We start from the raw sequence: 16,260 nt of genomic DNA, 5'->3' as shown, positions 1-16,260 counted from the left end.
CTTTTGTGTCCTCCTCTCCCAATAGAGACTGGAGTCCACCCACAGGATGGAAGATCACCTGTTACAGGTCCTTTTTGAAACAGCTGGTGATGTCTCACATGTGTATTGTAATTAACTGATGTATAAAACAGCTGGCGATGTATCAGCAAGCAGTCAGTCACTTCTCTTCAGAGTTGGTCTGTTATCAGGTGTGCTGGGTGGTCAGTGCCAAGCGCTGCTAGTGATTGGATTCCTCTAGTTCTTTTGTTTGGCTGCTCTCAGACTGCAAGATGTGGAGACTTGGGAACATGTGAGTTACTTTACTTTCTTTGTTTAATGACTGCTAGCTGCCCACTTAATGTCTCTAAATGATTTGTTTTACTTAAAGGTTGTTATGGAACTTGATGGCTGCAGTAATCCTCTTGGCTCAAGCAAGGCCAAATATGAAGGTCCATTCACAGTCAAGTAAGCCTGACTTTAAACTAAATGACTTTACCATTGTTCCAGAAAGTGTACTGCTCCTCACAAGCCTTTTCTTTTAACAGGCAGTGGCTTGCATTCAGACTGCGTGGGTAATCTAATGAGGCTGTCATTGGACAAGGCCCTAGCAGTGGGGAATGCGCTTGAGGTGGAGGCCATCAGTAAGCATGCAGTCTGCTAATAAGCATGGTTGGGTAACACTAGGAGAGAGGTGTCCTGTCATGCTCGTATTTATTGCCCCCCCAGATGGCACCCAGCACATTGTGATAACGCCCAACTTGGCTGCTCAGTGTGGCTACAGCATGGAGTCCGACCCGTGGGGTAACACCAGAATCTACTCGTCTCTGCTGGGCTGCTACGTGGACAATAAGGTATGTTTGAGTTTACTTTATTAGAGGACATTTAATTATGAGTTGCCTGTGAGAAACATGTCTGCACATTTGTTGCATTAATGACTTAAGAATTGAACTTTTTACGAGCATTTATTTTAGCTTATCAGTATTCTATGCGTTTTATACAGCGGCCATCTAAAACGGCCAATGTTTGCCCTTATATATTTTAGCCACTATAAAAATAATAAAGACGTTTCCCCAATTGGAGAACACCAATTGGAGTCATTTTTGTTTAAAAAATTTCAGGATTTTAAGCTCTTGACTCTCCTAAAGCCACATTCTTGTTTCATGCATTTCATTTGTAGGACGATCAAACCTTTAATGTTGGCTTAAGGCTCCGGATGTACGGCCCCAGTGGATCAGATGTGGTTACCCATGATGTGAGCCAGACATGCAGCTACACTCGCTGGGCCTCTAGAGAGATTCTCTGTGACAGGAACTACATGGAAGTAGGTCACTTAATATTGAAAGCTCTACCGACTTGTTTCTAACAATTTATTAAGCCACCATTTCTTTTAGGTGTCCCACCACATTGCTACTTCTGAAGCTATGGGGCAGACTCGAGATGTTAAAGAGATCAACGTTATTCCTGATGTATGTGTATACATTCCTGTTACAGTGGGCTTGCTTTTCAACCTGCACCATTATCTCATTCAACAGAGGAAATGATTCATTCTCTCCTTGCCTATAGGCCTCTGGGGCAGCACATGGCATCTGGAAGTTGACATTTTACACCCCAGAACCAGTGTCAATGGTGCTGAGGGAGGCTGAACAAGCCGGTTATGGTGCCATGGTGACCTCAACCCGTCTGGTTATGCGATCCCCCTACAATACAGCAGAGACCACTTCAGAAGAAGTAAGCAACAGACCCATCAAGTGGTTTGCATAAAAGTTGGCTTTGGAAGCAGAACTATAAACCTGACATCTCTTAGGTGGATGGAGTCAACATGGAAGTTTTCAGGGTGAGAGCCTACTACAAGGCACCACATGGTCTGGGTGTGGTGGACTTGGCAGCTGCTTGTCCCACAGGCAAGTCTCGAGCAATCTGTTTCTGGACATGGTTTCCCTTAGTTTGTCACAAAGGAGTCAACAGTTGGGTTATCATTAACAGTTGGCGTCCTCTTCACCAACAACGTAATCTCTTGGCACGTACCTCGCCGTATGACACCACTGGTAGATGCCAGCTTTGAAATCCGAGAAATGCACATGGGCATTAACGGAAGGAGGCTTGATGGATCTCAGATGGCTGCACGAGGGTACACGCTGTCCACCACAGATTTCCACATCATCATTGAGATCCCAGTGGGCTCGCCTGACGGTCACTACAAGGTTGGGAAGTCCTCTAGCTTAGAAATGAAAGAGTTACTTTTCTTTGCATATTTTATTAAAATGTCATGAATAATTGCAGAGCCATGCCCCAGATTACCAGTACCACGTTTCCTACATTGTGGAGCCCATGCTCGAGGTACTATGGAGGACCATGGTCACCCGAGATGATACCAGATACAAGGTGTTGTTCCCCATTACCACCCCTCTTATTCTTCAATCTCCCCACGTCCAAGAAAGTAAGCCATTATTTGTTAAATGACAGAACTTCAGGCTCATAAAGGAAGGTTTATAGCCCTTTTCCTATTCCTCAGATACGGTCCCAGAGGCTCGCCTTTTCAGCGTTGTCTTGGGGCCCCTTCTTCATGATGTGGTGCTGAGGAACATCACCTTCTTCACCAGCGTGCTCACTGTCGAAGAGAGCAATGCCAGAGGTTTTACCATCCAGGAGCATCGCCACTCCAATGGAACCAAGAGCATCTCTGTTTTAGTGCCCTTTGATGCAGATATTGTCCTGAAAGATGCAAGTGAAATTAAATGCTAAATGTCAATGGTGCAAGCTTATTTGCTCTATTGGTTTCAGTGACATAACTGAGTTGTTTACATCTGCAGAATCCTGAACCCTTGGTTACAACCTACTTCCTCTCTCTGATCTTTGGGTTTATCATCCTTCCTGAAGAAACTCCATTTGCCCACCCAGTCGAGTTGCAGGCGTCTCTGCAAGATGTTGGTGAGATTGAACTTTTCACTATTCACTGTATCTAGCTCACAATTGCATCGCGTGGGGAGAAATGTAACGACTGAAAGATGTGATATGGATGCCAACTGACCAAAAACCTTGGGTGTCTAATTTTAAATATAACATTGCACAACCTCGTAGAGTTTAAGCTAAAGATAGTCCAATGGTCAACCTTGTCTCTGCTTTTAGAGCTACCAATCATCACTGGCACCTGTGACCAGAACCAGTTTTACATCAGTGTGAAATACGGGAGTCAAGGCAACAATTTCAAGGCAATGGTTGGACAACAACAGCTGACACCTGAGATGGCTCACTACCAGTTCCAAGAAAACGGCACCCACTTCAGCGTCAGTCTTCCATACAATGCCAAGGATGCGACCTTCGAGGTATGTTTCACTGTAACCTCTCACCTTGAAGCTTCTGCATTGGATAACTTCCCTCTTTGTCTTCCAGCTGATAACCTCAGATTCACTAAGAGCCCACGTTGACTTCTTTCTGCTTCATGCCCGTAACGACTGGGTACTCGCTGATCTCTTCTTGTCCTGCAACTTTCCCTTAACAACAACCGGTAAGACTTAAACATGTTTAGGGTTTCTGCTGATGGGACTATAGGATGTGTTCTTCACCCTTACTACCTCTACCCACAGAGTGCTACCCCAATGGAACGATGACGGCTACGGCTGTGAAGGTGGCTTCTGTGACCAATATGGTCCCAAGTAGGCTGACCCTGATCGACCAGTCTTGCAAACCGGCATTCAGTGGTGATCGCTTTGCATATTTCTCTTTCAATGTTGCATCATGTGGAACCACAAGAACAGTAAGTGTTGGGTCACCTTAAATCTCCACACTATTGTTAAATGCTAATGCCTCCGTCCTTTTGTCCTCAGTTCTTTGACCACTACATGCTGTATGAAAATGAGATTGCCTTGCCTTACAACAAAGGAGCATCACCAGTTGGTCCTCAGTACAGGTAGAGGGACTCGTCCAATCTTTTAATTGAATATACTTTCTAGTGAGGTCCACCTCAGTGTATTTTCGTTTCTCTCCAAGACAAACCATTTCCTGCTACTATGTGGTCAACGAGACTCAGACTGTTGGCTTCAGCTCAAAACCAAGACTCTATGAACCCACCGCGGAGATCGGCTCAGGACAGCTGATGGTTCAAATGAGGCTAGCCCAGGGTAAAGTTGACTTCATCAAAACCTTGTTTTTGCGAGATGGTACCCAGTCAGGACAATGTCTCTTTCTAATGGGACTCTTCTCCTCCAGATTCATCGTACACGCTCTTCTACCAAGCAGAAGATTATCCAGTTGTAAAATATCTGAGGCAGCCTCTCTATTTTGAGGTAGAGCTGGTTGAGGCTACTGACCCAAATTTGGAGCTCATCTTGGAGAACTGTTGGGCTACACTTGATGAAGACCGGACATCTCTGCCTAGCTGGGATATTATTGTGGACAGGTAATGAGTAGCATAAAGCTAGGTAAGGTCTCAAAACTTGTGATAAATCAAATATGTTGTCAATCCCTCCCCAGCTGTGCAAATCCTGATGACAGCTATGTGACAGTTTTCCATCCTGTTGTGAGAGATGCCAGGGTTTTAGTCCCATCCCACATCCAACGCTTCTCTATGAAGATGTTCACCTTTAGTAAAGATGAGGCGGTTCTGAAGAACGAGGTAACGTATGAGCAGTGTGCATTGTTCACATCTCATAGTAGCCCTGTGTAATAAACCCTTCTGTCCGTCTTCAGATCTTTGTCCACTGCGATGCAGAGATTTGTGACTCGCATCGGCAAGCAGATGGTTCATGCAGAGGCCAGTGTGTTGAACCTGCACACCAGATGAACTACAGACGAGAGAGAAAACGGGGTACGGGACATTTGGGAAATATTTGTCAACAAACTACATACAGTTGGTGATCGACTTTGTCTTTTTTTTCTTCTAGTACAAAGAGGTACGGACTCCATCAACCAAAGGCAAATCTCCGCTGGGCCTATTGTGTTCACCTCTGGTCAAACTCCTGAATAAACTAATTTAAAAGTTCTGTAATCATCTCTTCACTCAATTTGTATCTATTTCATTTGAACCCTGCGTTGCATGTCATACATTCAGGGCAGCAACTTTTACTGTGGCACATGAGGCAGATCAACAATGGTTGTATACAGATGTGGTAGAAGCAGCAAGACGACGACTTTAGACGGACCATCTCCACAAGTTCTCTGATGTGCAGTGGTCGGGTGTATAAAGGATGGCACAGGTGGTGAGGACACTGAAGAAAGTATTGTCCATATCAGAACCTTGACCACCCTCTCCTATACCTGCTTCAGGGACAGTAGAGCACGTTCTCAACAGACTGCTAAATCACATCGTTTTTAACGCACGAGTACTTTGTTAGTATCGCTACACCGTGTAGCGTGACAGCAGCAGATGTAGCGGACTAACATTCAAGCTAACCTAACTTCCCAAACGCTGATTGGCCGAGACGTAACACGTCCCATCAAAGATGTTTTATTGCGAAGAGCACCACTTCACATTTTCTCCGCGTCTCACTGCAATCTCAACGGCAGCGGGCCAGGTGAAAATAATAAATCGGAAAGCGTCTAAGGTATTGTTCAGGGGGCGGGTCGTAGTTTGGGGACCACTGTTTTAGGCCATGCGGCTCTTACGTTCATATCGAAGTTTGTGGGGGTTTTTTATGTTGGTGCTCGCTCCGCATGAGTTCAAGACGGTATTTTCGTCAAACGCGCAAGTGGGCGAGATGAAATTAAACTATGACGCTGGCCAAACGCAGAAACTCCACAGCCGAATGTCGAGCGGGCCGTTCTACGGAGGGGTTCGCGGACGTTAATTCGCTGAAGATCGTGCGTGTGCGAGTGTTTCCTGAAACACGTGAAATGAAAGCATCGACCTGTTCTGACTGACCCATGTGAAAGAAATGCTTCCTGTGGCAACAACAGAATCAAGCCATATTGAAGAGGATTGTTCAAGGCAAAGAATGCAGGAAGTCCCACTAAGCAACATGCATAGTAAAAGAAAAACGCTATTGTAAAATATTATATTATTGTTTGTGGACTTGGTTGAACTGAGTGTGTGTGTGTGACTGTGTTTGTGTGTGTGAGTGTGCGCGCATCATGTTGCTCTTTGCGGTAACACAGTAAAAAATGTGTCTCTTAGTCTCTGACTGGTTGGCCACCCCTGTTCTAGGCTAATACTGCTCTTCTCAGGAAAATCCATTGTTACCCATTCTTCCAATTGGTCGACAGTGAGTCTGTCCAACCTGTGCAAGATAAAATGTATTGTATTATATTGTGTGCTGCCAGAACATATAGAGGAAAGTGTGTTATATGTGTGCATTGTTCTATATTAGGCAAAGATGACTTAAAGCGCACACACATCTCACTCCCAGATATGAGTTACAAGGATGCCAGACGTAGATAGACATAGCGACCTTTGAACTGCAGAAAACCATACCTTAAATGTAGCTAACCGCTATCTAACGTAATGTTAGCCCAACCCCTTCACCATGAACTGTTCTTATCAATCTCTTCATCTCACTTCTCCCCCACTCAAACTCTGTTGGATTTTTTAGAGATCTTCATCGACTGCAATACCTGTTATCACACACCGTGTAACTCAATTCTCACCCAACACTCTTTTCTCACTTAAAATCCTCTTACATATACTTTCTATTAGCATTGCTTTGTTTTTCGGTTCTTCCATTAATATAGTGTAAACAAGTTTTCATCCCTCAGGACTTTTGCCATTTCCACGTCTCCGATCTTTTTTGTTACTTCCCTAGTCAGGGCTATCGAGCTAAGACCGACATGCTCATCTTCCTTTCTGCATTTAAGGGTTTATTTTAAATTCCCCCTCATCACCTTCCGTAAACCACTCTTCCTTTATCAGGACAGTTTTCTCCCAAACTTCTCTTCATTTGTTGACTTCCCTTCAAACTTCACTCCCTTTGCTGTCCTCTCCCTTTTGTGTCCTCCTCTCCCAATAGAGACTCCAGGATGGAAGATCACCTGTTACAGGTCCTTTTTGAAACAGCTGGTGATGTCTCACATGTGTATTGTAATTAACTGATGTATAAAACAGCTGGCGATGTATCAGCAAGCAGTCAGTCACTTCTCTTCAGAGTTGGTCTGTTATCAGGTGTGCTGGGTGTTCAGTGCCAAGCGCTGCTAGTGTTTGGATTCCTCTAGTTCTTTTGTTTGGCTGCTCTCAGACTGCAAGATGTGGAGACTTGGGAACATGTGAGTTACTCTACTTTCTTTGTTTAACGACTGCTAGCTGCCCACTTAATGTCTCTAAATGAGGTGTTTTACTTAAAGGTTGTTATGGAACTTGATGGCTGCAGTAATCCTCTTGGCTCAAGCAAGGCCAAATATGAAGGTCAATTCACAGTCACGTAAGCCAGACTTTAAACTAAATGACATTACCATTGTTCTAGAAAGTGTACTGCTCCTCACAAGCCTCTTCTTTTCACAGGCAGTGGCTTGCATTCAGACTGCGTGGGTAATCTAATGAGGCTGTCATTGGACAAGGCCCTAGCAGTGGGGAATGCGCTTGAGGTGGAGGCCATCAGTAAGTATGCAGTCTGCTCATAAGCATGGTTGGTTAACACTAGGAGAGAGGTGTCCTGTCATGCTCGTCTTTATGTCCCCCCCCCCAGATGGCACCCAGCACATTGTGATAACGCCCAACTTGGCTGCTCAGTGTGGCTACAGCATGGAGTCCGACCCGTGGGGTAACACCAGAATCTACTCGTCTCTGCTGGGCTGCTACGTGGACAATAAGGTATGTTTGAGTTTACTTTATTTGAGGACATTAAATTATGAGTTGCCTGTGAGAAACATGTTTGCACATTTGTTGCATTAATGACTTAAGAATTGAACTTTTTACGAGGATATATTTTAGCTTATCAGTATTGTATGCGTTTTATACAGTGGCCATCTAAAATGGCCAGTGCTTGACCTTATATATTTTAGCCACTATAAAAATACTAAACACGTTTCCCCAATTGGAGAACACCAATTGGAGCCATTTTTGTTTAAAAAATTGCAGGATTTTAAGCTCTTGACTCTCCTAAAACCAAATTCTTGTTTCATGCATTTCATTTGTAGGACGATCAAACCTTTAATGTTGGCTTAAGGCTCCGGATGTATGGCCCCAGTGGATCAGATGTGGTTACCCATGATGTGAGCCAGACTTGCAGCTACACTAGCTGGGCCTCTAGAGAGATTCTCTGTGACAGGAACTACATGGAAGTAGGTCACTTAATATTGAAAGCTCTACCGACTTGTTTCTAACTAGCTATTAAGCCACCATTTCTTTTAGGTGTCCCACCACATTGCTACTCCTGAAGCTAAGGGGCAGACTCGAGATGTTAAAGAGATCGACGTCATGCCTGATGTATGTGTACAAATTCCTTTTACAGTGGGCTTGCGTTTCAACCTGCACCATTCTTATCTCATTCACCAGAGGAAATGATTAATTCTCTCCTTGCCTATAGGCCTCTGTGGAATCACATGGCATCTGGAAGTTGACATTTTACACACCAGAACCAGTGTCAATGGTTCTGAGGGAGGCTGAACAAGCCGGTTATGGTGCCATGGTGACCTCAACCCGTCTGGTTATGCGATCCCCCTACAATACAGCAGAGACCACTTCAGAAGAGGTAAGCAACACACAAAGTTGTTTGCATAAAAGTTGGCTTTGGAAGCAGAACTATAAACCTGACATCTCTTAGGTGGATGGAGTCAACATGGAAGTTTTCAGGGTGAGAGCCTACTACAAGGCACCACATGGGCTGGGTGTGGTGGACTTGGCAGCTGCTTGTCCCACAGGCAAGTCTCGAGCAATCTGTGTGGAGATGGTTTTCTTAAGTCTGTCATATGGATGAGTCAACAGTTGGGTTATCATTAACAGGTGGTGTCCTCTTCACCAACAACGTAATCTCTTGGCACGTACCTCGCCGTATGACACCACTGGTAGATGGCAGCTTTGAAATCCGAGAAATGCACATGGGCATTAACGGAAGGAGGCTTGATGGATCTCAGATGGCTGCACGGTACGCTGTCCACCACAGATTTCCACATCATCATTGAGATCCCAGTGGGCTCGCCTGATGGTCACTACAAGGTTGGGAAGTCCTGTAGCTTAGAAATGAAAGAGTTACTTTTCTTTGCATATTTTATTAAAATGTCATGAATAATTGCAGAGCCATGCCCCAGATTACCAGTACCACATCACGTACATTGTGGAGCCCATGCTCGAGGTACTGTGGAGGACCACTGGCACCCGAGATGATACCAGATACAAGGTTTTGTTCCCCATTACCACCCCTCTTATTCTTCAAGCTCCCCACGTCCAAGAAAGTAAGTCGTTATCTGGAAGCCGACAACTTCAGGCTAATAAAGGAAGGTTTATAGCCTTTTTCCTGTTCCTCAGATACTGTCCCAGAGGCTCGCCTTTTCAGCGTTGTCTTGGGGCCTCTTCTTCATGATGTAGTGCTGAGGAACATCACCTTCTTCACCAGCGTGCTCACTGTTGAAGAGAGCAATGCCAGAGGTTTTACCATCCAGGAGCATCGCCACTCCAATGGAACCAAGAGCATCTCTGTTTTAGTGCCCTTTGATGCAGATATTGTCCTGAAAGATGCAAGTGAAATTAAATGCTAAATGTCACTTGGTGCCAGCTTATTTGCTCTATTGGTTTCAGTGACATAACTGAGTTGTTTACATCTGCAGAATCCTGAACCCTTGATTACAACCTACTTCCTCTCTCTGATCTTTGGGTTTATCATCCATCCTGAAGAAACTCCGTTTGCCCACCCAGTCGAGTTGCAGGCGTCTCTGCAAGATGTTGGTGAGATTGAACTTTTCACTGTATCTAGCTCACAATTGCGTCAAGGGGAGAAATTTAACAACTGAAAGATGTGATATGGATGCCAACTGACCAAAAACCTTGGGTGTCTCCTTTTAAATATGACATTACACAACCTCGTAGAGTTTATGCTAAAGATAGTCCAATGGTCAACCTTGTCTCTGCTTTTAGAGCTACCAACCATCACTGGCACCTGTGACCAGAACCAGTTTTACATCAGTGTGAAATATGGGAGTCAAGGCAACAATTTCAAGGCAATGGTTGGACAACAGCTGACACCTGAGATGGCTCACTACCAGTTCCAAGAAAACGGCACACACTTCAGCGTTAGTCTTCCATACAATGCCAAGGATGCGACCTTCGAGGTATGTTTCACTGTAACCTCTCACCTTGAAGCTTCTGCATTGGATAACTTCCCTCATTGTCTTCCAGCTGATAACCTCAGATTCACTAAGAGCCCACGTTGGCTTCTTTCTGCTGCATAGCCGTAATGACTGGGTGCTCGCTGATCTCTTCTTGTCCTGCAACTTTCCCTTAACAACAACCGGTAAGACTTAAACATGTTGAGGGTTTCTGCTGATGGGACTATAGGACATGTTCTTCACCCTTACTACCTCTACTCGCAGAGTGCTACCCCAATGGAACGATGACAGCTACGGCTGTGAAGGTGGCTTCTGTGACCAATATGGTCCCAAGTAGGCTGACCCTAATGGACCAGTCTTGCAAACCGGCATTCAGTGGTGATCGCTTTGCATATTTCTCTTTCAATGTTGCATCATGTGGAACCACAAGAACAGTAAGTGTTGGTTCACCTTAAATCTCCACACTATTGTTAAATGCTAATGCCTCTGTCCTTTTGTCCTCAGTTCTTTGACCACTACATGCTGTATGAAAATGAGATTGCCTTGCCTTACAACAAAGGAGCATCACCAGTTGGTCCTCAGTACAGGTAGAGGGACTCGTCCAAACTTTTAATCGAATATACTTTCTACTGAGGTCCACCTCAGTGTATTTCCTTTTCTCCAAGACAAACCATTTCCTGCTACTATGTGGTCAACGAGACTCGGACTGTTGGCTTCAGCTCAAAACCAAGACTCTATGAACCCACCGCAGAGATCGGCTCAGGACAGCTGATGGTTCAAATGAGGCTAGCCCAGGGTAACGTTGACTTCATCAAAAACGAAGATGGCGCGGCTGTGTCCAGACACCGTCGAGGTAGCTCCGCAGAGATTGTGCGCTCTTTTAGTTTTTGTGTTTATTTTTAATGTTTTCTTTGCCACAAACACATCGGCACTAACAGCATACGACCACAGCACACTTTTGGACATAAACTTTTGCGCAAAACAAGGGTTTTTGTCCACTTTTTCCATCGATCCAGCGTGGCGGCAGAGATCGTCAGCGAACCACATCAACAACAGTGGAGCCGCTACTCGGGAGACGACGAAAACATCGAGGAAACGGAGCGAATTCGAACAGACTGAGAGTTCAAGCCCACCGCCCACCTCTGCCCAGCATCCTTCTTGCTAACGTCCAGTCTCTGGAAAATAAGATGGATGATGTCAGGGCAAGGATCAGATTCCAACGGGACATAAGGGACTGTAATATCTTTTGTCTGACGGAAACGTGGCTGACCCCGCTGGTGCCGGATCGAGTCATATGCCCAACCGAGTCCTTCTCTGTTTTCCGTGCAGACAGAACGGAAGAGTCTGGTAAATCTAAAGGTGGAGGGGTTTGCTTCATGACGAACAACATGTGGTGCGACCCCAAGAACATTAAGACTCTTTCGCTCCTGCTCGCGAACCTGGAACATCTGACGATCTCATGCCGTCCATTCTACCTTCCCGGAGTTCAGCTCGGTCATCACCACAGCCGTCTACATACCACCACAAGCGGACACCGACGTAGCACTATCGGACCTACATGATGTGTTATGTCGGCATCAGAACAAGTATCCCGACGGCTGTGGTGGTGGCTGGGACTTTAATAGGGCAAACCTAAAAAAAGTCATGCCGAACTTTCACCAACACATTACGTGTGCTACCAGAGGGGAAAGAACGTTGGACCACTGCTATACGCCATTCAAGAGAGGCTACAAGGCTGTCTCTCCCTCCGTTTGGAAAATCAGACCATGCCGCCATTTTCTGCTTCCGGATACCGGCAAAAGATCGCGGGAAGCGGTAGTGACGAGGAACGTGAAGCGGTGGTCTGACCAATCAGAGGCTGAGCTACAGGACGCTCTGAGTATCGTCGACTGGGACATGATCCAATCCAGTTCCAGTGACGTCAGCGAGTTTGCGGAAGTAGCAATGAGCCTCATAGCAACGCTAACGGACACCATCGTCCCCACGGTAAAAGTTAGGGTCTTTCCTAACCAAAAGCCGTGGGTTGATAGATCCATCCGTGAAGCTGTGAGCGCGTACTGCTGCCTATAACACCGGTCTTGTATCCGGCAACATGGACGAGTACAAGGCAGCGGTCTATGGACTGAGGAGGCGGTGAAGGAAGCCAAAGGAGGTACCGAGACAGAGTGGAATCACAGATGGAGCAGCGACACCAGGCGCCTATGGCGGGGACTACGGACTATCACAGACTACCAGAGCAGACCGCGCTATGGTGAGTGCCGACGCATCCCTAGCGGACGACCTGAACTCATTTTATGCACGGTTTGAGGCTAACAACAGCGCTAGCTCGCTGCTAACAACAACACCGTTAAGCGTAGCCGAGGTGAGTTCTACCGCTGGGATGAACACACTCTCTGTGACCGAGCACAGTGTGAGGAGGACTCTGTTGAGGGTGAACACCAGGAAAGCTGCAGGTCCAGATGGCATATCCGGGCTAGTCCTGAAGCCCTGTGCTAACCAGCTAGCTGCAGTGTTCACCACAATATTCAACCTCTCCTGGCTGAGTCCGTGGTCCCCGCCTGCTTCAAGAGATCCACTATTGTCCCTGTGCCCAAGAATGCTTCTCCAGCATGTATGAATGACTACCGACCGTGGCCCTCACCTCGGTGGTCATGAAATGCTTTGAGAGGCTGATAAAGGACTACATCTGCGCCTTCCTCCATGGACCCGCTGCAGTTTGCTTATCGCCCAAACAGATCCACAGATGATGCTGTCTCCCAGGTACTGCACACCACACTCTCTCATCTGGACAGCCAGAGGGGGGGCTATGTGAGACTGCTGTTCATTGATTATAGTTCAGCTTTCAACACCATAGTCCCTCCAGACTGGCCGGGCAAGCTGATTGAGCTGGGACTGAACACCCCTGTGTGCTTGGATCCTGGACTTCCTGACCGCCAGGCCACAGGTGGTCAGGGTGGGCAGACACACCTCAAATCCCTCACCCTGAACACAGGATCCCCAGGGTTGCGTCCTCAGCCCCTACTGTACTCCTGTACACATGACTGTGTGGCCAGGTTCAGCTCAACACCATCATCAAGTTTGCGGATGACACAGTGGTGGTGGGCCTGATCTCCGACAACGACGAAGGCCTACCTGGAGGAAGTTGCTGATCTGTCACTCTGGTGCCAGGACAACAGCCTCATCATGAATGTCACCAAAACTAAGGAGCTGATTGTGGACTTTGGAGGTACAACAACAGAGGACTCACCACTGGGGATTAACGGGACTACTGTGGAGAGGGTGAGCGGTATAAATACTGGGAGTCCACATCACCGAGGATCTGACATGGTCAACAAACACAGACACTCTGGTGAGAAAGGCAAGGCAGCGCCTCTACCACCTCAGGCAGCTGAGGAAATTTAAAGTTTCCCAGAGGATCCTTCAGTCCTTCTACTCTGGAGCTGTAGAGGCGTCCTGACAGGAAGATAGTGCATCACAGCCTGGTTTGGCAACTGCTCCGCTCGGGACAGGAAGGCTCTGCAGAGAGTAGTGCGTTCGGCTGAACGCACTATTGAACTACACTCCCACCCTGCAGGACTTGTACACCAGGAGGTGCAGAACCAGAGCCGGCAGGATCATGAAGGATCCTCACCACCCCAACAACAGACTGTTTCAGCTGCTGCGGTCAGGCAGGCGCCTCCGTAGTCACGCTGCAAGAACAGAGAGACTGAGACGGAGTTTCTTTCCTCAGGCCATCAGGACTGTGAACTCCGACCTCACCAGGACCCCCACATAGACCCACACAACTGCCCCTCTTAGGCACACACACACACACACACACACTTACTGTAAATATTGTGTTTTTTATTGTAAATAGTGTGTACTTGTTGCCCTTGCACATTCCTGCTGAGTATTGCCACTTTCATTTCACTGCACACCCTGTGTGTATGTGACAAATAAAACATCTTGAATCTTGAACCTTGTTTTTGCAAGACGGTACCCAGTCAGGACAATGCCTCTTTCTAATGGGACTCTTCTCCTCCAGATTCATCGTACACGCTCTTCTACCAAGCAGAAGATTATCCAGTTGTAAAATATCTGAGGCAGCCTCTCTATTTTGAGGTAGAGCTGGTTGAGGCTACTGACCCAAATTTGGAGCTCATCTTGGAGAACTGTTGGGCTACACTTGATGAAGACCGGACATCTCTGCCTAGCTGGGATATTATTGTGGACAGGTAATGAGTAGCATAAAGCTAGGTAAGGTCTCAAAACTTGTGATAAATCAAATATGTTGTCAATCCCTCCCCAGCTGTGTGAATCCTGATGACAGCTATGTGACAGTTTTCCATCCTGTTGTGAGAGATGCCAGGGTTTTAGTCCCATCCCACATCAAACGCTTCTCTATGAAGATGTTCACCTTTACTAAAGATGAGGCGGTTCTGAAGAACGAGGTAACGTATGAGCAGTGTGCATTGTCCACATCTCATAGTAGCCCTGTGTAATAAACCCTTCTGTCCGTCTACAGATCTTTGTCCACTGCGATGCAGAGATTTGTGACTCGCATAGGCAAGCAGATGGTTCATGCAGAGGCCAGTGTGTTGAACCTGCACACCAGATGAACTACAGACGAGAGAGAAAACGGGGTACGGGACATATGGGAAACATTCGTCAACAAACTACATGCAGTTGGTGATCGCCTTTGTCTTTTTTTTCTTCTAGTACAAAGAGGAACGGACTCCATCAACCAAAGGCAGATCTCCTCTGGGCCTATTGTGTTCACCTCTGGTCAAACTCCTGAATAAACTAATTTAAAAGTTCTTCAATCATCTCTTCACTCAATTTGTATCTAGTTCGTTTGAACCCTGCATTGCATGTCATGCATTCAGGGCAGCAACTTTTACTGTGGCACATGAGGCAGATCAACAATGGGTTGTATACAGATGTGGTAGAAGCAGCAAGACGACGACTTTAGACGGACCGTCTCCACAAGTTCTCTGATGTGCAGTGGTCAGGTGTATAAAGGATGGCACAGGTGGTGACAGAGATATAAATGTATATTATGTTTTTGCTTACCATATCTTAAACTAAACAATCAAAGGAGCTTCCCGAACTCCGCGTTCCAACCCGAAGGTGGTGTTATGTGTCTGGGGAGTCGGATAAGGAAATGATAATAAACCAGACGGAAGGAATATGTCAACATGTCCTCAGTTCCACTTATCCATCTGGTGTTGTGTGTGTGTGTGTAAAGCTTTCAATAAAAGGCTGGACCAAAGGGGTGCTCGGCGGAATGCTTTGGAGGTCGTCGTGCTCGAAGCACGTGCGTCTGAGCGTCCCCTTTGATCAAAGCTTTCAAAGATACTACGTTGTCTGTGATTCATTTCTCACCTCCTTGACCGTGAATATTTTACATGATATAGAGAGGAAAACCTATCATAACTTGGTGCCGTGACCCGGATCCCAACATACCCATCGGCTGGATTTTTCTTTTCCTGCGGAGCCACTGACACCTGTGCAAGGCCCCGACTGATCATCGGATTAAGAGACCGCTCAGCAGTGGATAATAATTTCTGCAGAGAGGAGATCCAGTCGTGGATTGACGGGATCCGCGGATCGAAGACCGAGGAGACTGATCCAGACAAAGTACGTATGGTTTTGCCCTTTTGCGAAAAATAAAGGTTGATTACGCCGTAAAAAAAAAAAAGGTTTTGCCCTTTTGCGAGAAATAAAGGTTGACTACGGGTCGGGAAAATAAGGTTTGCCCTTTTGCGAGGAATAAAGGTTGACTACGTCGTAAAAATAAGTGTGGTGAACTAATACATATTTGTGGGAGAACTATGTGTTTGTTTAGCGTTGTTTGTTTATATTTGTTTGTGAATGAATGCTGTGACTCTATTTGAATCAGCGTCGCCCGACCTGTTCAATTAGACAACCACAGATTGGCAAGTTTGGGTAAAGAAACGAGGAAATGTACTAATACTATACGATCACACCATAAACAATGGGTAATTCTCACGGAAAGCCTGAAGGCGAATTTTCAGGCGACGCATTGTTTATGTTCAAACAGGACTCAGATAGTGTGAAATATCTGAGAAAATGGAAAACAAAATACGGCTTTTC

General features: G+C 46.2%; 2 protein-coding genes across 2 annotated transcripts; both read left to right on the top strand.

Annotated features, from left to right (window-relative positions):
- Positions 1-269: 269 nt before the first annotated feature.
- LOC130208542 (uncharacterized) lies at positions 270-4,942 on the top strand. Its single transcript, XM_056437728.1, has 21 exons — positions 270-289; positions 368-444; positions 525-620; positions 706-830; positions 1,157-1,300; positions 1,371-1,445; positions 1,543-1,707; positions 1,784-1,880; positions 1,963-2,180; positions 2,260-2,416; positions 2,492-2,700; positions 2,790-2,907; positions 3,106-3,302; positions 3,370-3,484; positions 3,564-3,733; positions 3,804-3,886; positions 3,967-4,097; positions 4,186-4,375; positions 4,450-4,591; positions 4,666-4,783; positions 4,860-4,942. Exons 1-21 carry the CDS (start codon positions 270-272, stop codon positions 4,940-4,942), a joined length of 2,730 nt encoding a protein of 909 aa, XP_056293703.1.
- Positions 4,943-7,109: 2,167 nt separating this feature from the next.
- LOC130207825 (uncharacterized) lies at positions 7,110-15,501 on the top strand. The gene is given in 22 exon segments (XM_056436542.1): positions 7,110-7,170; positions 7,249-7,325; positions 7,406-7,501; positions 7,590-7,714; positions 8,041-8,184; positions 8,255-8,329; positions 8,430-8,594; positions 8,667-8,763; positions 8,846-8,987; positions 8,989-9,058; positions 9,138-9,294; positions 9,368-9,576; positions 9,667-9,784; positions 9,974-10,167; positions 10,235-10,349; positions 10,429-10,598; positions 10,669-10,751; positions 10,830-10,960; positions 14,189-14,378; positions 14,453-14,594; positions 14,669-14,786; positions 14,863-15,501. Coding segments are annotated over 22 exon segments (2,721 nt in total). The 5' UTR covers positions 7,110-7,150; the 3' UTR covers positions 14,946-15,501.
- Positions 15,502-16,260: the final 759 nt, after the last annotated feature.

The sequence above is a fragment of the Pseudoliparis swirei genome, chromosome 18, assembly GCF_029220125.1.
Source record: "Pseudoliparis swirei isolate HS2019 ecotype Mariana Trench chromosome 18, NWPU_hadal_v1, whole genome shotgun sequence".
Taxonomy (NCBI): Eukaryota; Metazoa; Chordata; class Actinopteri; order Perciformes; family Liparidae; genus Pseudoliparis; species Pseudoliparis swirei.
This window is presented reverse-complemented; position numbering and strand designations above follow the sequence as displayed.